General features: G+C 40.2%; 2 protein-coding genes across 3 annotated transcripts in view; one reads left to right on the forward strand and one right to left on the reverse strand.

Moving 5' to 3' along the window:
- On the forward strand, window positions 1–18,176 carry SLC2A8 (solute carrier family 2 member 8). 2 transcript variants are annotated; one of them, XM_034067301.1, is made up of 12 exons: window positions 1–136; window positions 250–409; window positions 1,465–1,671; window positions 3,025–3,124; window positions 3,264–3,475; window positions 4,147–4,290; window positions 4,749–4,857; window positions 5,757–5,930; window positions 6,558–6,703; window positions 6,834–6,973; window positions 16,638–16,864; window positions 17,420–18,176. In XM_034067301.1, exons 1-10 carry the CDS (start codon window positions 78–80, stop codon window positions 6,969–6,971), a joined length of 1,449 nt encoding a protein of 482 aa, XP_033923192.1. In that variant the 5' UTR covers window positions 1–77; the 3' UTR covers window positions 6,972–6,973; window positions 16,638–16,864; window positions 17,420–18,176. The 2 variants fall into 2 exon arrangements, with proteins under 2 accessions (XP_033923192.1, XP_033923193.1); XM_034067302.1 differs by having other exon boundaries at window positions 17,737–18,176.
- The window catches only part of GARNL3 (GTPase activating Rap/RanGAP domain like 3), a 27,422-nt gene continuing 10,452 nt past the window's right edge, over window positions 8,034–25,003 (reverse strand). Inside the window, exons 13-29 of the mRNA XM_034067306.1 lie at window positions 24,949–24,994; window positions 23,426–23,532; window positions 22,522–22,643; window positions 21,654–21,758; window positions 20,279–20,353; window positions 19,241–19,352; window positions 18,429–18,527; window positions 17,656–17,772; window positions 16,891–17,063; window positions 16,443–16,601; window positions 16,090–16,156; window positions 14,865–14,972; window positions 14,325–14,443; window positions 13,777–13,912; window positions 13,029–13,238; window positions 12,656–12,767; window positions 8,034–11,958 (exon numbers count right to left, since the gene is read on the reverse strand). Of these exons, the coding sequence (XP_033923197.1) occupies window positions 11,802–11,958; window positions 12,656–12,767; window positions 13,029–13,238; window positions 13,777–13,912; window positions 14,325–14,443; window positions 14,865–14,972; window positions 16,090–16,156; window positions 16,443–16,601; window positions 16,891–17,063; window positions 17,656–17,772; window positions 18,429–18,527; window positions 19,241–19,352; window positions 20,279–20,353; window positions 21,654–21,758; window positions 22,522–22,643; window positions 23,426–23,532; window positions 24,949–24,994 (2,024 nt within the window). The 3' untranslated portion in view covers window positions 8,034–11,801. The remainder of the gene's footprint in view (window positions 11,959–12,655; window positions 12,768–13,028; window positions 13,239–13,776; window positions 13,913–14,324; window positions 14,444–14,864; window positions 14,973–16,089; window positions 16,157–16,442; window positions 16,602–16,890; window positions 17,064–17,655; window positions 17,773–18,428; window positions 18,528–19,240; window positions 19,353–20,278; window positions 20,354–21,653; window positions 21,759–22,521; window positions 22,644–23,425; window positions 23,533–24,948; window positions 24,995–25,003) is intronic.

The raw sequence follows: 25,003 nt of genomic DNA on the forward strand, positions 1-25,003 counted from the left end.
CTCCATCCGGTTCCGGCCGGGCCGGAGGCCGCAGAGCCGGCCCCGGGCTCGTACCGGCTGCCCCTGCAGCAGCGGCCATGGCCGCGGAGGAGACCCGCTCCCTGCTGCGGCACCCGGACCTGGCTCCGGACCCGAGGTGAGCGCGGGCGGCCATGGGGCGAGCGAGGCCGGGCCCTGCTGAGGGGCTGCGGTTGGGGCCGAAGCGGGAGGTGGGAGCGGCGTGATCCCTGTGGGCCTCTCCTGCCTCAGGGTGAGCAACAAGAAGCTGTTCCTCGCCGCCTTCGCCGCTGTCCTGGGACCGCTTAGCTTTGGCTTCGTGCTAGGCTACAGCTCACCGGTTATCCCGGAGCTGAGGAAAATGGAGGATCCGAAGTTAAGGTTGGACAGCGATCAGGCCTCGTGGTTTGGGGTAAGTCTGTGTATGATGTGCGTTCACTTGAAGATGCTGCTTACACGGTGGGGTCTTGCTCCTGTTGTGAATGAGGGTAAATGTGGATCTTGGTGAAATATAGCGTGTTTATTCTGGTCTCGGCGGCTGGGTCGAACTTTCCCAGCGGAACAGTTGTGCTCTGTTAGCACGTGTGTTAGAGCACAGGCCTGATGGCAGGAGCCGAAGGGAACCAGTGGGGTTCAGTCTGGAGGAGGCTCAGAGACCTTATCGCTCTCTACAATTATCTGGAAAGAGAATAGGGAATGGAGCCAGGAGGGGCTGGGCTCTGCTCCCCAGGAATGGGGCATGGGACAAGAGGAAACGGCCTCAAGCTGCACCAGGGCAGGTTTAGATGGAGCTGAGGAACAATTCCTGCCCCAGAGGGTGCTCAGGCATTGAAACAGGCTGCCCAGGGCAGGGCTGCAGGCACCGGCCCTGCAAGTGCTCACACATCATGGACTCAGTGACCTAGTGATAGTCTTGGCAGTGCTGGGATATGCATGGACTTGATGATCTTAAAGGTCTTGTCCAGTCTCGTTGATTCTGTGATTCTGTTAATAAATATGCTCGTCCAAATAGGACTTAAATGCCCTCTGACTGCTGTCATGTTTCTCAGTTGAACCTGTTAAAATACCACCGGAAATAAACTTGTTAATAAATTAGTGCCATCCATTAGCATGGGGATATTTGCAGACTTCAGGTTAGTCAATGAATTCTTCAGGACTGTACATCAGTGTGAAAGGCCCGTTTGGGAACGGATTAAGAATCAATTTCTGCTGCTTCTGGGTTTTTTTCTTAATTGAAAGAGCTTTGTATGTGATGTGAAAGGCACTCACTGTGGTGAGAGGTGATGTGGGAGGTGCTGGGTTTTGATTAAGAAGTTAATGTCTGTTTTGATTTTGAAAACAGCTGCATATTCTTGCACAGTTTGTAGAAGCTGTTGGTAATTTCAGCATGTTAAAAGCAATTGGTGTTATTTTTATATTTGTTTCTACATATGTATAACAATATTTCCTTTTTACTTATTTTTGAAGTCGATAGTAACATTAGGAGCTGCTGCTGGAGGAATACTGGGAGGCTATCTGGTGGATAGAGTGGGGAGAAAGCCGAGTCTAATGCTGTGCTCGGTGCCATACGTGTTTGGATTTACGGTTATTATATCTGCTCAGAATGTCTGGATGCTTTATCTTGGACGAATACTGACAGGCTTAGCCAGTGGAGTTACCTCACTGGTTGTGCCGGTAAGTTTTACTGGGCTGTGTGCATCTGTGGCTGCTTTTGTGTGTGTTTGTGGGGCTTTTTGTTTTCTCTTTCCATAGCAGCATTATAGGTGGCTTGGGTGAAGGAACTGAGTAACTGTGCCCGAGGCATGTTTTGGGTTTAGAACAGACTGATTTCTATAGAATCAGGTTTTGCTTGATTTTAATCATGAAGAAATCCAAAATAAAACAAATCTAGTTTCTTGTAGTGGCACTTCTGTACTGTGCATTCCTGGCACAGTGATGTGATGTTAGTAGTGCTTTACTGGATTACTTGTGTTTATGTTCTACTATAGTAGTATCTCTGCAGCTTCCTTCAGTGTGACTGCAGTGATGAGGGGGCAGTTGTCATCTGTAACACCATGTATTTGTAGCTCTGTTATTGAAAGAAGGATTACTTATTGTCTGCCCAGAAGAAGTAAGAACTGTGACTTCAGAAAGAATTGTATGAAATAAACATGTGTAAAAAATTTGAAGCATTTCTTTGTTTTTATGTATACAGCTAAACTGTAGCTGTTGACTTGGGGTCAATATATTAAAAGCTGAGAAGTTCAAGTTGATTCCAAATGTTGGATGCTGCTCATGGTCTGTGCTGAGCTTAGAATTTCACAGAGAATGAAACCATTTGTCCTCTTAGTGCTGAATTAGAAATGTAAAACTTCCCCTGCAAGCAGTTGGGCTGCAGTTCATGCAGGGATTGCTCCAAGCTCTGCTTGGGGATGGGAAGCAGCTCTTACTAACCCCACTTCATTCCCCTTCTGGAAGGGGTGCTGCATCAGGGGCTCCTGGCTTAGTTCCTCCCTTGTTTTACAGCACTTTCTGTAACCCATTACTGGGGTGGCAGCTCTGCCTGCGCCCTTTTACTGAGGCCCTCTTCAAAGAGGGAGGGAAGCGCAGCTGTGAGGTGTTGGGGTGGGTTTGAGAGCTCTGTGGCTTGTTGGGGTTGTTGGGTGAGTTTGGGGTTTTTCCCTTCTGTTTTTTCCGCTCCCTCCCCCTCCTGTTTTATTTTTTGTTTCCCCCGTTTTTTTTTTCCTGCTCCCCTCCCCCCCCGTTTTTTTTTTTTTCTGTTTTGTTTTTGTGCCCCCTCTTCCCCCCCCCCCCCCAGGCTTGTGTTGTGTTGTGGGGTGTGGGTGGGGGGTGGGTTTGTGCCCCTCTCCCCCTATTTTTCCCCTGGTTTTAGTTTGGATTTTTTATTTTTTTTTCCCCAGGATGTGGTTTTTCGGTGGATTTTTTTGTTCCTTGGGGTGGGGGAGGGGTGTTTCAGAAATGACTTCCCAAGCCCTGGAGCCCGTCTTGGCTACAAGTTCTTATTTGATGTTTATCTCTCTGTTTTAGGTGTATATATCTGAAATATCTCATCCTAAAGTCCGTGGTATGCTTGGCTCCTGTGTGCAGCTGATGGTGGTGACTGGCATACTGGGAGCCTACATTGCAGGTACCGGGCTTAGGGCTCTAGGTTACAAACAGGAATCAGTGCATGCAGTGAAAGCACTGCACTGAAGAAAGTCAATGTGAACTTGCTCGTGCAGCTCGCTGATGCTCACAGTCCTCTCTCTTCCCTTTTCATTGCCAAGGAATAGCACTACCATGGCGCTGGCTGGCAGTGCTGTGCTCCTTCCCATCCTGCATAATGCTCTTGTTCATGTCCTTCATGCCTGAAACACCGAGGTTCCTGCTGAGCAGGAGCAGGCGCTCGGAGGCTGTAGCTGCTCTGCGCTTTCTGCGGGGGCCACTTGCGGACCACGAGTGGGAGTGTGAGCAGATTGAAGCTGGTGTTCAGGAAGAGGTGATGAGAATCTCATTTACTCTTGAAAACGCCTTTCTGTATGGGTGTAACATGTGGGGTTATCAAAGCTTAGGTAATAGACTTTACTGTAAGCAGTGGCCAAACCTGTTCTCTCAGACAAATGATACTCAAGAAGCAAGTGAGATTCTTTGAATCTTTTTCCTCCACCTTTCAGCTGTCACTGTTGGCTGCCATCAGTGCACATGAGTAGCAGTCAGGCTCATGATCTTGGTATGACAGCTGTTTACTTTTTTGCTTTATTTAGCAATTTGTAGGCTTGCTGCACACCTCTGACACTAATGTCCTGTTGTTTGTGTTGTATGAAGGCATTTTCTCTTGTATCTCTGATTGCATCACTGACCCTGTTGCAAGATGAATGCTTAAATAGGCATTGAAGTTCAGTTTCTGCAAGCTGTGGATTCATGTTAACTTTCTCTGCAAAGTACTATTTATTTCTGTCCCTAGAACATGAAAAAAAGGGAAAAATGCTTTTCTGGAGTTCTCATACTCCAGATGTAAATGTTTTTGCTGCTAAGGCACTTAGTTTTGCTAAAGGGGGGTGTAAAACACTGAATTTGAACAGATAGAAATGTTATGAGGAGGTTTTTTGTTGGTTTTGTTCTTTGAATTATGAAGTTTTTCACCAAATCATTGCTTTATCTTTTTAACAGGGGCTGAATGTGTCTGAATTTAAGAACCCCTCAATCTACAGACCACTTCTTATTGGTGTAGCTCTAATGTTCTTCCAGCAACTCACAGGCATTAATGCAGTCATGTTTTATGCAGAAACTATCTTTGAAGATGCAAACTTCAAGGTAACTGGGATCTGCTTCTAAACTGACAAATGTCTGGAATAGTTTCAGCTTAACAAATGACTTGATAATGATCCTGCTGCCTGGGGTGGAAGGTTGGGGAAGTCTGTTGTGTTTTGCTGGTCTGAAACTTTGGTACTGATAGAATCCATATTATAGTCATCTTCCTATATATATGGTTTTAAATTGGAGTTGCCAATGCAATGTTTCAGAGAAAGTGGAACTATAGAAAGTAGTTGTGGCTTATTTTAAACTTTATTAAGAGGATTGTATGTTGTATTAACTGGGGATGGGGTTTTGTTTGTTTTTTTTTCCCTATCCTTTCTCCTCCCACCATTAACTTCTTTGGAATAGTTTGTCTTCTTTCAGATTCAAGTAATAAATGCATTTGTGATGCTTGATAAGTGATCCTCTTGCCAGCCTGAAAGAGTAAATTCTCTTTCCCTCTTACTTTCTTTCAGGACAGCAGACTGGCTTCTGTTGTTGTGGGTTCCATACAAGTGTGTTTCACTGCTGTGGCTGCACTTATCATAGATAAAACTGGACGAAAAGTGCTGCTCTACATATCTGGTAAAACATCTTACTGAATTTTGTTCAGCAAGAAAAATTACTCCATAGAGTATCAAAAAATGTCTTAACCATTGGGGGAATTAAGTCTTGCAATTTATGCATTGTTAAGTGGTTTGCTATTCTATTTATAACTTGGTATAACAATAGATTTGAACTTATAAGAGGAAACTGTCATATTTTATATACATTGTAGGTGGAACCCCTGGAAATTACATATGTGTTTTTGTCTTCTTACCATGTTTTGTCTTCTTTCAATTGGTACTAAGCAGAGCTTACCCTAAGTCACGGACTTTCAGTCTCTCATGCTCTGCCAGTGAGGAGGGGTACAAGAAGCTGGGAGGGAACAGAGACAGGACATGTTGCCTGAACTAACCAAAGGGATATCCCATACCACAGCACGTGCCCAGTATAGAAACCTGGGGGAAGAAGGGACTAATCACTGCTTGGGGACTGGCTGAGCATTGGTCAGCGGGTGGTGAGCAACTGTGTTGTGCATCACTTGTGTTTGTTGGGATTTATTCCTTCTACTTTGTTGTTTCCCTTTTCATTACTATTGTTATTAGTAGTAGCAGTAGTAGTAGTGTATTTTACTTCAATTGTTAGCCTGTTCTTACCTCAACCCATGGGTTTTACCTTTTTGTGATTCTCTTCCCCATCCCATTTGAGGGGGGATGGCTGTGTGGTACTTAGCTGCTGGCTGGGGGTAAACCATGACAACTGTATTGTGTGGCTGGTGTTTAGAATGCTTGTCTGGCACCTTTCACTCCTGTCAAGGCAGTGTTTATTTCTGCTAACGGTGTCTTTTAAGAAACACTTTATGAGGGGCTGACCAGCTGTGTTCTGTGACTCAAATACCCAAGTAGTAACTAGTGACAACTTGGTTGTTGCTTACTTTTCAGGGGTAATCATGGCTCTCAGTACTGCATTGTTCGGACTTTACTTTAAAATGGTCCTTCCAAATCCAAACAACTCATCAAATCCTGATGTATGGGCCACTCTAAACTCAGCATCGCCAGGAACAGAAAGCAGCATATCCTGGCTTGCAGTGATGAGCCTGGGCTGCTTTGTTGCTGGTAAGTGGAACAGGCATCTAAAGCCATTACACCAAACTCAAACTTTCTGATGGATGTGACAGTTTTGTTCATTTTTGTCACATTCCTGATTAATGGGAATGAGTTGTGTCTTTGACAGAACTTTTCAGGGTATAATGCAAAGTTGGGCTGAGCATTCAGAACCATGGTGGGAAGAGCTAGGAGCTTAGTTAAGCCAATTCCCTGAAAAAAGAATTTATACCCCCTTTGTGCTAACAGTGAGTAGTGATTGCTCAGGTTAAATTGCTTTACTGTTAATGGAAAACCAGACTTTGTTAGTGTCAGAGCCACACTCAATTCTGTGATGGCACAAAGCAGCAGCAGTAAGAAACAAGGCTGGATTTTAAGCTTATCAGTGACTTCATGGCAAGAAGCCTCTCTTGTTAAGAATACTTGTCATTAATTTTCTGCAAAATGCACTGGGATTTATCATGCTGCCCTAAAATAATCTGGTCTCTTTCCTTTGGGCAGAAGTACTGTATTATTGGAATCATCCAAGAATCTGGAGTGAAAATTACATCCCCTTTGCTTGACTAACTTGGGCATTATTCAGTCATTCCTTTAATATATATTTAACATGCATTTATTCTCTTCTGTTTGTAATTGCAGGTTTTGCCCTTGGCTGGGGTCCTGTTCCATGGCTGGTGACATCCGAAATCTTCCCACTTAAAGCTAGAGGCGTATCGAGTGGTGCTTGTGTATTAACAAACTGGGCTATGGCCTTCCTGGTAACCAAAGAATTCAGTGATTTAATAGTAAGCATTGAAAATTATTCTTTAAAGCTGCTCTTGAGAGAGCCTTGAGCCAGTCTTTTCTGGCAATACAGAACTGCAGTTGTACAGTAGTGAGCTCTTAATAATGTGGGGCTTGTTTTCTCTCCTTCAGGGTTTCTTAACATCCTATGGCACGTTCTGGCTCTTCTCTGCCTTCTGCTGCCTCAACATAGCTTTTACAGCCTTTTACGTTCCTGAAACAAAAGGACAGACTCTGGAGCAAATCGAGGCCTACTTCAGAAGATCTTGAGTGTAAGGCTTTTTATATTGATAGGAAACCTTTATATCATGAGTTAGGGTGCTGCAGTTGAAGGCAGCTGCATCACGTGGCAGAAGTCTCAGTTACTGAACTTGCTAGCAAATCATTTTAATGAATTCTGATAAATATGAATTCTGGGTTTTTTTAAACAGTACCTCTGGGGATGTGCATACACTTCTGCATAGCCCCTGCCCGAGTCTCTCTCTGTGGGTGTTGCACATGCTCTTTTGATTTGATCCTAAGATGTAAATTAAAACCTAATTTTGTAAGTAAATGGATTTAGTTTCCTTGCTCCACTTTACCTTTCCCTTATGGCTCAGCTTCCAGTGAAGAAATGAATTATATAGCCTGGCTCATGTTAAGTTCAGACTGCAGTACTTTACCTTTGTGGTGCTGCTACTGTTTCTGGGATGCCTGACCATGGCATAAGTCTTGATCCCAATAGGAGATGAATACTTGTTTTTCATGAGTGTTAGTGTTAAGTTGACCTTATTTTTTCATATTGCTGTCAAGCTGGCCAGGAATGCATCAAAATCACAAGAAGGGGTGGATGTAGCTCTTAGGAATAACATATTATAGAATTAAAGAAAGGGCATTTCTTTTTCAGAAGGAGTTACAATATATTGGAGCCAGTGAGAAAAGGAGAAAAACTTAGAATTTGTAATTTAAGGGGTAAAGATCTCCAACTGGAGGAGGTCTCTGAAAGTCTAAAAGATGCCTGGAAACACAAACCAGTGCTTGATTATAGTTCTTGTCAAGGATGGGTAATGCTTAAGACACAAATACCAATCCCACAGGTATGATAAAGCACTTAAATGAATGACATCTCTGAAACACAATTTCTAGAGAACTCAAATGGAAACAGTAATGCAGAGCTGTCTGCAATAGTTCTACCTCCTGCCTCTTTAATGTCTTGTCTGATAAACCAAATTCAGAATAGTCATTAGTTCTGCATGTGTGGGGGAAAAAGGGAGGTCAAATTTATGCTTCATTATATATGAAGGAATAAATCTGCTACTCCTTCATAAAGGTGATAAATTGCACTTAAAACCATTCCAGCTGTGATAGGACTGTTTCTATTTGGAAACACAAACTGAACACGCTGTCACATGACATTAAAACCCATGGTAATACAGCAGCAGTTAAGACAAGTGGTAGGTAAAGAGATTGTGTCACAAACGTAGCAACAGTCGTAACAATAGGCAATTACTAAATTACAAAGCAGTCTGCTGACATTCAAAGACTTAGTTAAAACTGACATTCCAGGTTGATAACACTGTTTGCATAAACCTTTAGAGACACAACATTCTCCATTCGACCAGATGAATAGCTAATAGAGCTAGAAATCAATACGCAGAAAATAATCTCTTAAATTTGCTCTTAAACTCGTGTGCTGATGTCATGATTTCCAGTAGCAAACAGGAGTCAGCGGCAGGTCAGCAGCAAGTGAAGCAGGTAGGCAGTGTACAGGCTGGTGAAGCTGCTGTGCTCAACTAGTATAGATACTTTCTAACCCACATGCAAGTAGATGTTTGCTGCATTCTGTCACATGGGCTTTCCTGTACTGTTAGTACAGTTTATCCCTCCACAAAATCAGGCTAAGCCTATCTGAGATAACACTGCTTCAACCGAATTAGCAAGCACTGTGTGTATGAACCATGCCATCAAACTGGTAATAATGACAATAGCGTGGTACTCATTTTCATACACAGAAGGCAACAAAAATTATTCTCAAATACCTTATAACTCGCAGATGTGATAAGATCACATTGCTTTAGATTCCTACATATGCTTAGGACTTTTAACCCCTTAAAACTTGTGGTAAAAACAAATGTACACACAAGTATATATATGTATAATCCTTTGGATTTGTTTTTTAGTGTATCTCAAATGCAGTCTAAGCCAACAGCTCTGGGAAAGCTGCTGCTCATATTAGAGACCCACACCTTTAGGAAAACATGCAGGAGTTTGTATCCGTGGCTTGGTCAGAGAGACGCAGACCAACAAAGTAAATGGCAGGAGCAGCACCCTAGACCCTATGCAACTGGTTATGTAGCAGTGTTACACTTCCCATGGGTGCTACTGTCCTGCCCTATTAAGAACTGTTTAAGTGTTGATTCAGTTGACTGGCCTAGTAAAACCCAAACATCAAACAAAGCCATCCCCCAACAGCCCAAGAAACCAAACTCAAAACAGAAACCCAGCCCCAAAGCAGGGCAGATCTGTAATCCAGACAGGCTCTACGTGTTCTTGCAAACTGGGAAACTGAAGGTACCCATTCATCCATTCAGCCTAAGGGCACAGGTGTGGGTTCTGGACTAAATGATCTGCAGGGATCCCTTCTAACCTCAACTGTTCTGTGATTTCACAAGTCACTACCCATGCTGGTAAGGAGGCATGAGTACACACTATAAACTGCCTGTACAGTCTAATGCTTGCACCAAAGTAAATGACATTCCTATAGTTTAGTCAGACTAAGGCACAGTGCTGAAGTGGTGACAATCCCATTAGCCAGAAGAGGTTAAGAGCCCTGCCTCCTCCAACAAATCCAGCATGTTGGGATAGTAAACATTTCTTGCAGAAACTTATCTGTTTATAAGAGTCCAGAATGGGCCTTCAGATGAGCCTGACAGCAAGTGTCCAACTTGGTAACAATTCTTCCTTTATGGAAAGGATTTTTTTCATCCATCTGTGGCAAGATTTTTCAGTATTCCTTTCTATTAGAACAACACCCATCTTACACAGCTGTAAATTAAAGGTTATCTGTCCTCCCATCCATGAGCTGGTCAGCCAGCGTCAAGAATGCAGGCTAAAGGCAGCTTTAACAGACATCAAAATAGAAAGGGTTGTGCTTAGGGTGGACATGGCTACAATTTGTGCCCACAGCTATCTCCTAAGTTCTAATGAGCAGATGCATGCACATGCTGGAAAAGCAGAAGGGAAATGACATGGCTCTAAGGCTGGAGTGAACAACAATATAGCTGTGCACACCAGCAGCCTTCCAGAAAGCCTTGTCATCTAACACCAGTCTGAAGCAGGAGAGGTTGCATAGATGCATAAAAACCTTGCCCTTTATAAATGGTGCACAAGAGCTTATGTATCAATACCACCAGTTGGCTTTTTTAATTGGAATTAGCAGTCAATGGTAAGTATTTAAGTCAATGTTTTGAGCAAAACAATGGTTAGACGCTAGTTCAGAGGATGCCAATTCATCCCATCAAGAGGCACAGAACTCATGGGCATCTGATGAGGCACAGTCTCTGGAAATAACATTCTCACAAAAAGTTACAAGCTCTTGTAAAGACTTGGAGCTGGCACTTCCTTTAGGTGCTTATTAAGGTTCACCCCATACATCTATGGGTGCAAAAATACTAAAATCATAGTAGCCACTGGTTAATACTGTTTCTGCTCCTAGATTAGTTACTGCTTAAAATATTGCTTCTTTCCTTATCAGCCACTCCAGCTGAGAGTAAGAAATGATCCTTTCAGATAAGGCATTGTGTATTTTCTTAGGTGGAGCAATTAACCCATTACACACAATTATCTGGGCAAAAAAATACTTTGCAAAAACAGTTTTACATTCAGACAGACTGAAGCAAAAGGCACACATCTTCAGATGGTCGTGCATGGAAAGAAAGTGAAATCATGACACAGGAATGGTATTATAAATTAAAGTCAAGGATACAGAAGTATTTCTACATATAGAACAAGAAATACCTGCTAGTAAAGGTAAAATCTTCCTATATATATTAAAAGCCTGGAAGCATCACTCTTTTCATGGAAAAACAAAACAAGCAAAACAAAACCCCCCAAACAAACCCAAACCCTTTCAAAATATGGTTTAAAGGGTTGAAAAATAATAAGCTTTAAAAATTAAACCCTGTCCTCTAATGTAACAAAAGATGACTGTTCATCATAGAAAACTAGCTTCTTAGCAGTGCAATTTCCATCTGGATCCAGTTAGAAAAATGCAGTTATTTGGAATAATGACTTACACTTTTGGTGCAAGAGCAGACAACAGCTAATGCAGTGTTCCAGGAAATGGAGAAATGCACTTGGTTTGGGCTTTTTTGCTTGGTGTTGGGTATTTTTTGTTGTTGGTTTGGGTTTTTTTAACTTCCAATTCTTAAAAGAATATTGTGAGAGTTTGTTTTCTATAAAAAGTCTCAGTTCAAGGATTCTTGACATCAAAACAGTTTTAAAGTTTCTCTAAAAAATATGCATGGACAGGCCAGAGCAAAGGAAGCAGCATCTTCTTATCTTACCTGATCTTTATAGAATATCCTTGATTCTTCACTGAACATACCACAGCTCCACCACTTGGAGGACAGACTGAGTGGTTGGAAAGACCTTGCCTGCAAGCCTTTGGTTTGGTTTTTTAAAGGCTTGAAAACCAAAAGGAGTGATTTATGTCATAAAATTCCTCTTCCCTTACAACACACACTGTTGTAAAACAACTCAAGATAGTAATAACAGTATTAACTTAGCTCTTGTCACTCAGGTACTTCAAATTACAAGAAGCTCAGAACAAGTAATACTTTTTATTCATTTTCAGCCTAAATCTCTCATTGATTACCTACTTGTTAGAATTCCACAAAAAGTAATGGTTCATTAACTGAGAAAACAAAACATACCTATGTCAAGGATATAAGCATCACCAAATCAGGCTGAACTATCCAGAACAACACGGGTTCTATAAAGATTAATCACCAATACTTCCAGCCACATTTTACCACTAGAAGCAGTGTTTGTGACATTCCCACAGAGCTCACAGAGTTGTAAGAAAATGTGAAGTAAGGAGGAAAGGTTTTAAGACTGTCTTCACTTCAAGTCAATGATGTCTTCATCATATAAAGAAATGGGCTGAAAGGGACAGCTAGATGGTGAGCTCTCCTCCCTGTTGGCCACGGTATCTGGATCTGAACTAGTGGAAGGATGACGTCCTTCAGAACAGCTTTCAAAAGAGCTTGAGATTATCCTGCAGAAAGGAAGACAAAAGTCACTAAAATACACAGATCAGGACAAGTAGGATCACTGGCTATTTCTAGATTTAATCAAGTTATCTTAAAGACAGAGACAGACCGTTAAAACTGAGTTTCTCTGGCTTACTCTGCTCAGTATCACCAAAAGCCAATCATTAATGAAGTCCCTGCCCAAATATTTCCAAATAGCATAATCAAACATGATTTTACATTGCAGCAGATTTTACTAATCTCAGTCTACTGTATCTTGGCTAAATTCTGTCAGTGCTCTACACAAAAGTAGGTTACGAGCCAGTGGAAATAAAAGAATGGCAGTGGGGTCAAGTAAGCAGAGCCAGACCCACCAATGATGTGGTATTTCTTTGGAAAACACATTCTGGAAATAGCAACACGAGCATACAAAGAAAACAGCAAGTGACCTGCACAGTGCAGATCTAGCAGTCGCAATCACATTACAAGCTCAATTGCACCAGGTCCCCAGAAAATCCCATTTAGTGCTGCTTTGGTCATTAACATGTCTTTAGTAATCAGTGGTGTTGTTTCAATACTTAAGAGTACTCAAATACTCTCAAACACATTAGCATGAAACTCACATCAGCGTACAAAGGTCTCGGCACCACACCAAGGCAAGCCTGACCAATTCTGAAAGCATTTACAGTCCAACTTAGGTTCTTTTCTAAAGACAGTATTTACCTGTCACTGCTGGTTGATCTTACTGCGCCCTGCTTGGGGTCTGACTGTCTTCGAGGAGCCTTTTTTTGCTTCTGTGCAGTTTCTGTCTTGGGTATAGGCTCATCCAAGAGGCCTTAATAAGGGAATAAAAGATACTGTTAACAGAAAGCATCCAGGAAAACGTTAAAAGTATCTGTTGCTGGTTTCTATTAACTAAAGAGTTTCTACCTGGCTTAGAATATAATCTGTGATCAGATGCTGGCTAGACTACTTGCAAATTCTCAGAGTTTCATTTGTTTGTTTATACTACTTAGTTATGAATACTGGTTGCATGTTACAAATCTGTGATGGCCCAAAGATTAGAAATGTGCACTGAAGAATGAGGAGCATTTACCCAGCAATTCTTTACGTGTTCTGCTTGCAATTTCTTTAATTTCCATACGAGATAAGGATAGTGAGTGAGTAACTGGCATAGAGGGAGTGCCACTGGAGGCTGTAGTAGTGATGACCTTGGGAGCCAAAGGTGACTTCAGAGGTCGTTCAATGCTTCGCCCAACCAGGTTACTGAGAGGAATTTTATACAGGTTTTTGCATGGAACTTCACCTGCAACAGGGAAGGAAAAAACAATTTTACATTTTCACAACAGAATCAATTCTTGGTACTTCTAAACAAAAAGTTACTACACTCATTGTGCTGGGTGCTTTTTAACCCAAATAACAAAGATCTTTCTTATATTACCTACTTGAGGGTCCCTTGTTTATCTGTTATTGTTCCCCTATAGACTGACTGTTCACAGATCATGTTACACTACAGTGACAGTGTAAACTCTTCCAAGGCTAGAACTTCTTAACTTCTTTCTTTAGGTTCTCAAAGGAGCTTTAACCATCCAGTAGTGGTTTAGCAACAGTTGCTACCACACAGTTGGAACTGAGATGCTATGGAGTAAAAGCTCAGCCAGGTGCTTTATGTCTATGGAAAAACTGAATGATCTCTCTCTTCCAGAGTCTCAACCAGAAAGTCAAAATCTTCCACCTAATTGATTTCATCTTACTAAAGCTCAGATGTGATAGCTGTTGGAATGATCAGATGGTTATTCAATGGAATGGAGATGGTTATTCAAGCTGCTTAGAAATCATGTTACCTTCTAGAGAAGAAAGAGGACTTTCTGGCATTTCATAAGCTGTTGGTGTTTGAGGAGAGCTCCTTGAACTCATTTCCTTAGCGCTGCTGTCACATGATCCACTTACTGCAGCAGTAGCTTTAAAATAAATATCTGACTGAAATGACAAATAACTCATCATTAGTACAGCGAGACTTTACCTTCTGAGTAAGAGCTCATATGTTTGTCCACTGTGTTCTATTGCTGCCAAGTCAGCCAGGGTTGGTCATGGAATGTTACCCCACTGTTAAGTGTGAGGAGCATCTGTGATGTTGAGGATAGCATCTGCCCCATAAATGGTCAGATACCTCAGATCTGCATTACTGGGAGCATTAAAAGACAGTGAGATCAATTTTGATTCTCTTTGTACTTGATATAAACTAAGAGCATAAAGATGAATGATTATCACAGATCAAGTAGCTCATGTTACAGCTTTTGGTTGGTTGTTTTTTTGGCTGCAGCAACTTTACATATGAATTAGATTCCAACATATCACAGAAATAGACAAACATGATTTTCCTGTGTCTTACCTTTGATGCTACAAGTTGAAGCTCAGGCACAACTGCTGTGTGGACTAAGTTCCCATTCACCACTAACCGGATCTCAATGGAATCAGTAGTGAAGGCAAGGATATAAGGGAAAGCACAGACTGCAATAAAACAAAAATTATTTGGCAAGGAAAAATGGTTAATGGAAATGTTTGTTGGATGCTCCATCAAAACTGTTCGTATCTGACCTCTTCGGGCATCTCCCTTTCCTATGAAAAGGGTTGTCTAACATACTGATGGACACTGAGCTACATCAAGCCTGAAGAAAACGTCACTCTCCATGCCTGGCAGAACGCAGACTGAGTGGGAAATGAAAAACAGAAAAAAGAGAAAGGAAAAAAAAGTTCAGCAAAGAAAGAACTTGGCACCAAGACTCCACTTTTCAAAATTACCATATGCAGAAACTTAGCTAAAGTGGCATCATGAATGCAACATGCTTATTCTTAGCACACATACTGTAATTCCACTAAAAGCCAAGTGCAAATCTAAACAACCATCTAGTAAAAAGGGATCTTTTCTTACCAACAGCATAAGGAACTTGATTCCAGCTGAAATGGAAATCGTAAGCTGATGGCTGGATCAGTGGAGAACCTCCATTGAAAGGATGTACCTTTCTGTACTGGCAAACATCTGTAACATAAAAAGAGAAAAGGAGCATCCATCACCTTACACTGCACATGACAAACACCACTCTTATAGGCATATTTTCCATACATGTGGGCATTATATGTGTCATCAAGCATTTATGTAGAAGTCCCTTTATCTAAACCAGTAAGGGAAGTGTGCTTCCTCTGTGAACAAAACATTTGAAAGATCAAAATGAAAGGCCTACATTTTAGTAAGTTGTCACACTCTTTACTTCTTTACTCACATATTCTGTGAGGGTGGTGAGGCACTGGAACAGGCTACCCAAAGAAGTGGTAAATGCTCCATCCCTGGCAGTGTTCAAGGCAAGGTTGAACAGAGCCTCGGGCAACATAGTCTAGTGTGAGATGTCCCTGCCTATGACAGGGGGTTGGAACTAGATGATCTTAAAGTTCTTTCCAACCCAAATCAGTCTGTGATTCTACAAGTGTACTGGAGGCTCCAGGTAAACACCTATGACCCTCTCAAATACATGCTGTTTCCAGCTCTTTTCTATTTTTAGGCATAACTGGATATTTTCCTGTAATTGCTGTTCTTAGACTAAATCAAAGGTTATGTCCAGAAATGTATTATAGGTCTTTTTCTAAATACAAACTTAAGCCACTGCCAAATTCTGTGTCCCGTTTTATAAAAGGAGATTCAGAGAGTTACAATGAAATAATACCAGCAAGTGCCAAGAGGCAGGCTGAAGGAAAAGCACAAAGACAGAATGGGGTAGCACACAGAGGAAAAAGTGTTGGCATGCTAAATTGTACATGTCTGGCAAAAACCTAGGAAGTGTGTAACTACTTAAAGAATGAGCTAATTTGAAGAAATAGGACTTTTGCTATTAAGGCGGTAACATAAATATATACATACCCATCCATATACCTGAAATTAAAACCTGACAGCTAGTATATCTACATTCAGCATACCCTGAAATAAAATAATACTTCAATTTCTAGTCTCTCTAATACACATCTAAATTCAAAAGCATGTATATTGAAAAACTTCCCATGAAACACTGAAACTTACTTAAAAAGACAGATCTAGACTCCAATGAAAAGAGATTTACATAGACAGATTAAGGAATTACCATTTTCAACCTTCCCTAAATACTTACAGTTGTAACACAACAGTAAACCAGCTTCCCCATCTTCATATACATCAATAGCTGCAACAAAATTAACCTGCAAAGATAATGGGAAAGGTTAATGAACAGACAGAGGATACTGAGATAACGTAACTGAAAATAACATATTTACAAGAACCACAAAATGAAAAGAGAGACTCTAACTGCCTCACTTGGGAGTGATTATGATCATGTATTCCAAAAGGAACAAATATCTCAGGAGTGCCCTAAAGCAGAGGTGACAAAGTGAAAAGACGTGAGGATGTCCATAAATTACCCTTCCAGGAGGTCAGCACAGGATACACTGAGTCTGCAAGAAAACAGTCTCAATGTTGAAAGCTTACCTTGTTTGTTTCAACATGATGCAGTCTATAGGACTCCCCAGTGCTCTCATTAACTAAATCAAACTGATGCCGATATGCTACACAGATCATATTGTCACTGTCTTCAGTAGGTCCGTCCACCAGCGTCATAACCACTGGAGGGTCAGAAAGGCATATTTCCTATAATATAAATAATAGAATTATTCTCTTTTTCAGGCTCCTACTATCAATGCTGCAGGTACTCTGTGAATTTAAAGTGATGTCCTCTAAGAACAGAAATATGAAGCAGAAACTTCATTAAAAGAAAATGTGAAAGATTTCTTTGGCATACACATGATGGAACTCCATCAGTCGGCTTCTCACTTTTATTTGTCTGGAGGTTCAGAAGATAAACTCCATGTTCTTTGGCTTCCCTCCCCCCAAGGGCTGTCCAGTCTGTTAAGGTAATTAGTGATTAGATCACACATACCCGGATGTACTGGAACTCCTCTACTGGAGATTCAGATGAGAACAGCAGAGAGCTGCTAGTTAAACTGTTGCATGGATTGTATTTCTTTGTGACGAGAAGTAGTTTGTTCCGAATAGCCACGACAATCCTCAGTTCACTGCCATGGTGAGTATTAATGGCATACAAATGGCAGCCTGAGGAAATAATGCGCTAGATCAGAAGTCTTTGGAGTAGGGTCTGTTTATAATGATTAGTACAACAGGGCTCTGATATATGACTTAGCAACACAATTAAAAACCTCCCAAGAGGGTAACATTAACTTCTAGAAAAAGACAAAAGGCAAATTCTGCAGGCTCCAGATTTCCAAAGCAACTTGCTTCTGAAGACTAGAAAATGGCTATGTCTACTAATATAATAGGTAACATCCAAGTAATCTAACCACTAGTTAATGGAGATTTGTCAGTGTTCTTCCACCTTAAAATATTCAGTCTCACATAATCCTTCTCCTATCCCTCAATCCTGAAAGCAACGTATCTATTTTTCTCTATAGAGTTTTTCATCAGCAGTGATTGCCAAGTACCATGGCATTTTCATGCAGTTCTAAAATGTCATGTTGAGCTACACCAGACTTACTTTCACATCTAAGCTGAACGAAGTTTGAACTGACTGTCCAGAGAAAAATATAAAGGTGAACACCTACAACTGCCTCAAAGGAGCTAATAAGTCCCTGGCAACTACAAGCATCATACCACAGTGGATGTTATTTACACAGGAGAAAATAATCACCTTTTGTTCTCTCCAGTTTATTTTCTCTGCAGTCATATTTGCTTCTTATGATTTGCTTTGTTTCTATATCCTTTTGGACAGCACTGAGTCTGAAGACAAGGAGACGAGAGTCTTTGCCTGAAGGATGAAGACAGATGGGACACAGGAAGTTAAAAAATATGATGGTAGTTTGAAATCTAATACTTCCAAAGAGAAGCAGCACCTCCCAAACAGAGTTTATAGAGAATATCATGAGAGTTTTCTGTTAACTGAGTCCTAGTCCTGTCAACCTTTGTAACAATTACTTAGGACTATGAGATACCTGCTCAGAAAGTCTTGCAGCTTTTTGCCAACTCTTGGAAAGTGCACATTATAACGGATGGCTGTGGTTGCTGCCTAGCAATTGGTAGTTTTTGTCAGTCTAAAGTCCCTAATAAGTTTGGCATCTTTGATACCTGCTGCACTGGTACCTTCTTCAACAGCATTAAGTCATTTCCCCTACATGTCTGCGCAACTGAATAAACATAATTCAGTCAAAGATATTTCCAGAGTGTCGAGTTCCAGCAATGGCTGAAGGAAGACCAAAAGACCACATGACCAGGTTTGCCTTGAAGGAAGTATGAATGAGCATTCAGGGATTCCCCCTCCCAGCCTGTTAGAAAATAACAGCAGTTGCTGTATATGCTCCCCTATTCGAAATGAGGCATCTAACACAACTGCCTCATGAGACATACATAGCCAGCACTAGCCACATTCAAATGAGAACAGAATCAAAGAACAGGCACCTCTCCTACCTTTGTCTGTTCGAGCAACCAAAAGATCCAGAGTTTCCAGCACATGCATCTGCTTTACTTGGAGAGTTTTATCAAACACTTGCACTGATGGCTGACCATCTAAAAATGAAACATATACATGTACTCAAAAACCTGATAAAATTTGCTAGTCACTGGTTCTTATTTATCTCTTGTAATACAAGCCTCAGGGTTTTGGGTTTTTTTTAATGAAAAAGTTGCTACATATACCATAGCATCATAACCAGCACTTGCTCATGGGAGAGTTTTATCATCATGCGGATCAGATTATGCAACTGAAGCCCAAAAGAGGCCTTCCTTTGGAAGGCTTGAGAATTACCACCACAAACTAACATCATTCTTGTGGTACTGCTGGCCTTATGGGACACACAGAAGACAAGGGGTCAAACTAGCAATATCATCGCTATGGAAAAAGCAGGCTTTCTTTGTCACATAAGCCTTTGGTTTCATGCTCACTATTATCAAGGGCTAAGAAATCCAGACAAGCCATTTAAATACTCATTGAGCTTGGATGTGACTTCATGAGTCTTTTCAGATGGTCAAAAAAACCAACATCTGAAATAACAAAGCATTCAGCAATCTGCATTAACATTGACTGCTCAATATGGCTTGATTCTGGTGCAGTGAGAATTTTTGCAAGTTATTCAAATGCAATAAATTTACTTGGATTGAGAACTATCCCCATAGGTGAAGACCTACCAATACCTGAACACTGCTTATGAACATACATTTTCAAGATAGTGGACAGATAGATACATAAAAATTGACACAAAACCACTGGATCATTTACTAACCATCTATTAACAAGATGCCAGCATCTGTAGAAACCAGCAAGGACTGGCCCCAAGAATCTGCACAGACAACCTCATGAGGAAAATTACTGCAGAAAGATTGAGATTCCCAAGGCTAAGAAGTAACACAAGGGATACATATTAAGTACACTAGGAAATACAGATCATACAGACACAGAATGTGATGGACAATGGCAAGTAGTAACAGAAACGTATCCTGCCAAAAGCATTTACAGCAGTCTGTTTTTCTGAATTTGAAATATCAAACTTAATTTTCTTGCAAAGGAAATAATTTCTGTATTTATGGCATTTGGAGGCTAGTAAGTGTAAGACACATTCCTGAAACACTGGAATTACAACACATGCAGCTGATACTCAGTGCAACCTTGCATCCAGTATGTATTTTACTTAAACAAAAAACTGTATACTTAAAAAGTAGGTACCACCATGCATATGGAATTTGCTTACATTTTCTAGCTCAGTTTGTGATGTTTAGTCACTAGCACATGGTACAGTTAAAACTTTCTGCCAAACTGTTCTTTCATCATGTTCTCTGCACTTAACTCCTAGTACAGAGCCCCTCCTCCCCCAATTTAAATATTAGCTGAAGTCTGAGATTCTAGAAGTGCTTCTGAAGCTTCTGTATATAAGATGCATGCAGAAGAGCGTGGTTTGCACCTCTGACTCCCTAATGCCCTTGAACAAAATCTGGGACTACAAGAAATAAAAACACAACTAAATTTTGTTTTAAACTTGATGCAGAAGTTGAACTAAAAGATGACTGCATATGGAAAATGGTACTTTCATCAAATATTCTCAGATACAACAATATCTACATTTGCTTTAACTTGGGAAGTGCTTCTGCTTCTAGGCTCATTCTTTATTAAGTTGGTATTGGCTGCAGAATCACTTTGACACTACACATATCATCTTTGGTGCTACAGCACTAATCACAAAAGTAAATATACAGATGCAGGTATGCAATGTTATACTTGACAGTGTTTAATCTTTTCATCATTCTCTTCAGACAGGTTCACTCACCTCCTTTTTACAAAAGCTTGTGGTTGCCAAGTTAGCTGTGGCATCCCCTTTCACAGCGGTTTTCAATTTCAATGCCTAATGCAAACAGATGTTTTATTTAAATTGAGTTTTCTGTCAGCAATACCCAAGCTAAATACTATAAAGAAAGGACAGTTTGGGACCACAAAGTAGCTTCAGTTTGAAATTCTTGTCACATTTCAAGTAATTGGGGAAGAAACAGTATTCTGTATATCCTGAATAAAGTCTACATGAAATACTAGAGGGCTGCTAGATACCTTCTCAGCCAAAACACACGTTGGTTGGGGTTTGGTTTGGTTTTGGTTTGGGTTTTTTTTTGTCTTTAACTTCTGTGAAGTAATTAGTAAACTTGGGGAATGGTTACTTTTATCTGAACATTACAATTACTCAATTTTTTTTTCCTACACCTGCCAAGAGTGACCAGCTGGGGAAAGGGAGAGCAAAGCATGGAGTAGACTGAGATTTCTTTTGTACCAGCTCTCCGCTATGTGGCACCATTACCCAGATCTGGAACTTGTCAGATTCTTCCACTCTGTATCTTACTAACTCAGATTACAAAAATGGGAGGGAAAGGAGGAGGCTTGGGGTTTAGAGATGGTGTGGGGATTTTTGTTTGTTTTGTTTCATTTATTCTGTTTTGGTTTCCTGCTCTGTTAACTCCTGCTGAGTATCCTTAGGATAAGCAGCAGAATCATATCAGTCCAGGATGAAGAAGAGAGAAGTGGCAAAGGGCAAGGGAACTTGTGAGAGTAGACACTGTCTTTCTGCTGCAAAGAACCATCAGCTTAAACCAGACTAAATCATCATGAAGTTTTACTCCTCACTGGGTCAAAAGGTCAGTAAACCCATGGAAGACTAGAGCCAGCATCAGGTACGTTCAAAGCTGTGTGGTAACCTCTGACTTAGCAAAAAGACTGCTGAAACTTCTTCCTGGCTGAAGTAGGGCAAATAATTTCTAAGGAATTTAACCTTAATAAAACACATAGAGGAAATCCATGAAACATGCTTCTCCAAAGCACAGAAAGAGACAGAGCTGCTTGGAGGCAGAAAGCATCTGCTGCACAGAATACAGAAAGACCTTTTAAGTTTGATCCTAAGGTATGATCTTTCAAACTTTCTTTAGCTTATGTATTTTTTAAGTATTTGTAATCATGTTGTGTACCTCAGGTGTTACAGATAAATACTTATATTCATATTTACCTGAATGTAGCTTAAACAACACAATACTACAAAACTATTTCTAACCACAGAGAACTACATTAAATTCTGACATAACCCTGCAAGCTAACCAAATTCTAACAAAAGCAGTGATTCAGCCTTTGTAAACATAGGTGCATACCTCCTAAACTGATCCTACCTGACCAAGTCGGACAAACTCTGCTTGCCGGGCTTCTTCTTTCTTCCGTGTTGATTTTGGTGACTCTGGTAACACATCACTGAAGGATCTTCTGTTGAGCATGTTCTAAACCATAAAACATTTTTAACTGAACCACAGGTTTTCATAATCTTTTAGTTTGAGTTAGTGTGGTATCATTTAAATTTTCTTTTTCTGGATATTTTCCTGTGATGATGAATCTAATTATAGAGCTTTTCAGAGAACAGATAGTGCAATTCTTTCAATCCCTGACTGCTTTACTTTCCAACTTGTCATAGTTTGTCACTGTCACATTCTATATAATCAGAAGAAAGACCTCAGATATGAATATATGGACAGAAAAGTTCAAGCAGATCTATTTAGCTAGGAGAAATAAAACAGTGGGGGAAAAAAAGCACCTTGGTAATTTTAGAAGTACTAAACTTCTTTTAAGTATTTAAGAATCACCTTAATAATGTCTTCATCATCTAAAATGAAGTTATCTCATTGTTACCCAAGGGTAAAAATTATTCAAATTTACACACAACAGAATGAGTAAGTGCAGTTTTTACAGTGATGAGACTGATGCCTGTATTTGCAGAGCCTAAATTTCCTGCCTGCTGCAGGCAATCTTACACAAAGTATCACATTGTTATGCTTCTCCTCACATCTGGATAAACAAATGCATGAAAAGTCCTATCTTGAAATGACTGACAACTTCCATTTAACTGTAAAACAAGTTATATGACAACTGGCATCTAGTCCAGTGTATTCAATTCAGTGCTCATTAGGATTACAGTCTTTTAAAGCAACAGAACATTGTATTAGTAGTGAGAACAGGAAAGCACATATGAGGGATGAAACAACTTACATTTACTTTGTGTAGATCAGGCATCAGGTCTTGGTATAAAGAGCGGATCAGCATGTCCAGGGTGCGCTGACGTTTCTGAGAAAATGTTGGGGTTTCCAAGGTGGCTTTTTCCCCGTTTATTACTAAAATATTATGGAAAAGAATATGCATTACCTATATGAAGAGTGACAACTTCCACTGACTCTATCTTGCCTCTGCATAAAAATACCTGTTCTACCCTTAGTAATTTAGAGTTGCCTTTTAGTGAAAGGGGGAAATAGCAATAGGAGAATGCTACAATAACCACCTAACTAATAATAGAAAAAACAAAGAGAAAAAAAAAAGCCAAACTGCTGATCAGTTTAAGTACTAAACCAGTTTAAATCTGTGAAATCAGTTATTAATCAAGTTCTTCTCATTAACTGTAAACATTACGATCCCGAAAGATTTCATTCTCCCTGATTTAGCAAGGCAAGTCAGGGTCAATGAAAACGGGAACTGAATCATAACAGAACTGAAAAGTTTTTAAAGGTGCTGAAAGGCACCTATGCAGCATGCATTCAGGGAAGTTTACACTTTCAGGTTTCCACAGCTGCCAACCTAACAGGTTCTATTCCTAAATATCAAATAGCATTACAGATGCCTTCAGATCTACAAGTCCTTTAAGAAAATGCAAAGCTAAATATGGCTGCACATTCTGCAGATGAGAAAGTCAGATTCTGTCTAGCAGCCTTAGAAGCATAATTGCATAGAAATCAATTTTTTTTCTTAATCTGATTGGAACTGTTTTGTGGACCTGACATCCCACCTATGCTACAGACTAGGAAACAACTATACAGAACAAGAGCATACTAGGAAAATGTATTTATATTTTAAGCATCATTCATTTAGAGCATTTTTTTTAGCAAGAGAAAAATTGACTTACATTTCACTAACAAAAAATCCCTGAATTCCTGGTGATTTGTAAACACAGGTGGGGATGGAAGGGGAGGCCCAAAAAGAGGAACGCTTTCTTCTGAAAATATTTTCAGCCTATTGAAAGAATTAATCTTTATCTAGATTGAAAATCACAATCAAAATGCACCTTTTTTATAGACACTGTTCAAAATAGAAGAACTGCAAACTTATCTGGGTATGTCTTAGATGACAACTCCCATGGGTCTAACAAGAACCATTCACTTGGAATTATTCAGTAGAACAAAATTCTGCATCCTTTACACAAACTCACAAGAGTTTGTTACTAACAAGAAAAGCAGAACTTTGCAGTTCTACCCATAGAACAGTGCTTTTAATGCCACTAGCAAAATCTAGTCCTTTTCCAAAAAAAGCTGTAAAACAGTTCTTCACCTAAAAAACATGTTGTCCTAATAGATTTCTACTTTACCTGTGCACTCAGCAAGTACATGATGTATTTGTTTCTTTATGAATAATAATGCCTTACTACAGCTGAATATGTATCTTGGGAATAGCAGATTCATTTTCACTGAGGAACAGAGTCAGAATGACTTCCATGCCAGCTGGACCTGCCACGTTCTTTTGATCCATAAGAAATCCAACATGGATCTTGTGTGGTATGCACTATGGGAAAATGTGTCAAGACTGGCAGAATGAAGCAACTAAGGAGTAAGATGGACTCCTCTAGTAAAAGCAGTCAGTTATTCACAACAAGAAAGGTAAATTTATCTTATTTGCTGCTACTCCTTTTCTTCCCAAATAAACAGCAGTGTAAAATGTAAATCTAAGAGTTTACCATGGACAGCCCATCTACTGATTATGAGCTTATCTGGTTAAAGCCACTTTGCTCATTAAAGCCTAGGCATAAGGCTGCAGGAATACTTGCTTTTCAGATTCTCATAAGACTTAACAGACTCAGACCTGGACAGCATGTGTCTCCCAAGAGTGAGCGTCCCAAGGCTAATTGAAAAACAGATGAACACCACATTGTCTACCAGCAAAATTCCAGTAGGTTTTAAGTATGTGGTGTCCAATTGTACTAGTACTCTTATGAAGATCCTAAATATTAACTGGTTTGCTTAGCTACAACCAAACACAGACCTGTAAAAGGATCTGCAGTCCATGGCTATCACATCACATCTAATTATCTAATTATCACATCACATGTAGTTCACCATGTCATTGACCTCACCAGGTCAGAATATTCCAGGCATATCTTCCATCATTTTGTTACATTTCATCTAAAAAGCAGTTTTGTTTTAACTCTTAGCTTATGCCTGTTTCAGAATTTAATTTTTCTGGTGGAAACAAGCAGCTATTCAGAGCCAGTTTACAGCCACCCTCATCCACGTCCATATTGCCCTTTAATTTCTGAAGTTCATTTAGCTTCCTTTGGCATAAAGACAATACAAAATGCTTTTCCTTTATCTTTAAACCATTAGAAATTCAGTGTGAAGTTATTTGTTACTGTTGTGGTTTACAATCAGCACCTACCTGTAACTATCATTCTGCTTATTGTATCTCACTAAGGCAAAAATATCTGTAATGA

The sequence above is a fragment of the Melopsittacus undulatus genome, chromosome 11, assembly GCF_012275295.1.
Source record: "Melopsittacus undulatus isolate bMelUnd1 chromosome 11, bMelUnd1.mat.Z, whole genome shotgun sequence".
In the NCBI taxonomy this organism is placed as follows: Eukaryota; Metazoa; Chordata; class Aves; order Psittaciformes; family Psittaculidae; genus Melopsittacus; species Melopsittacus undulatus.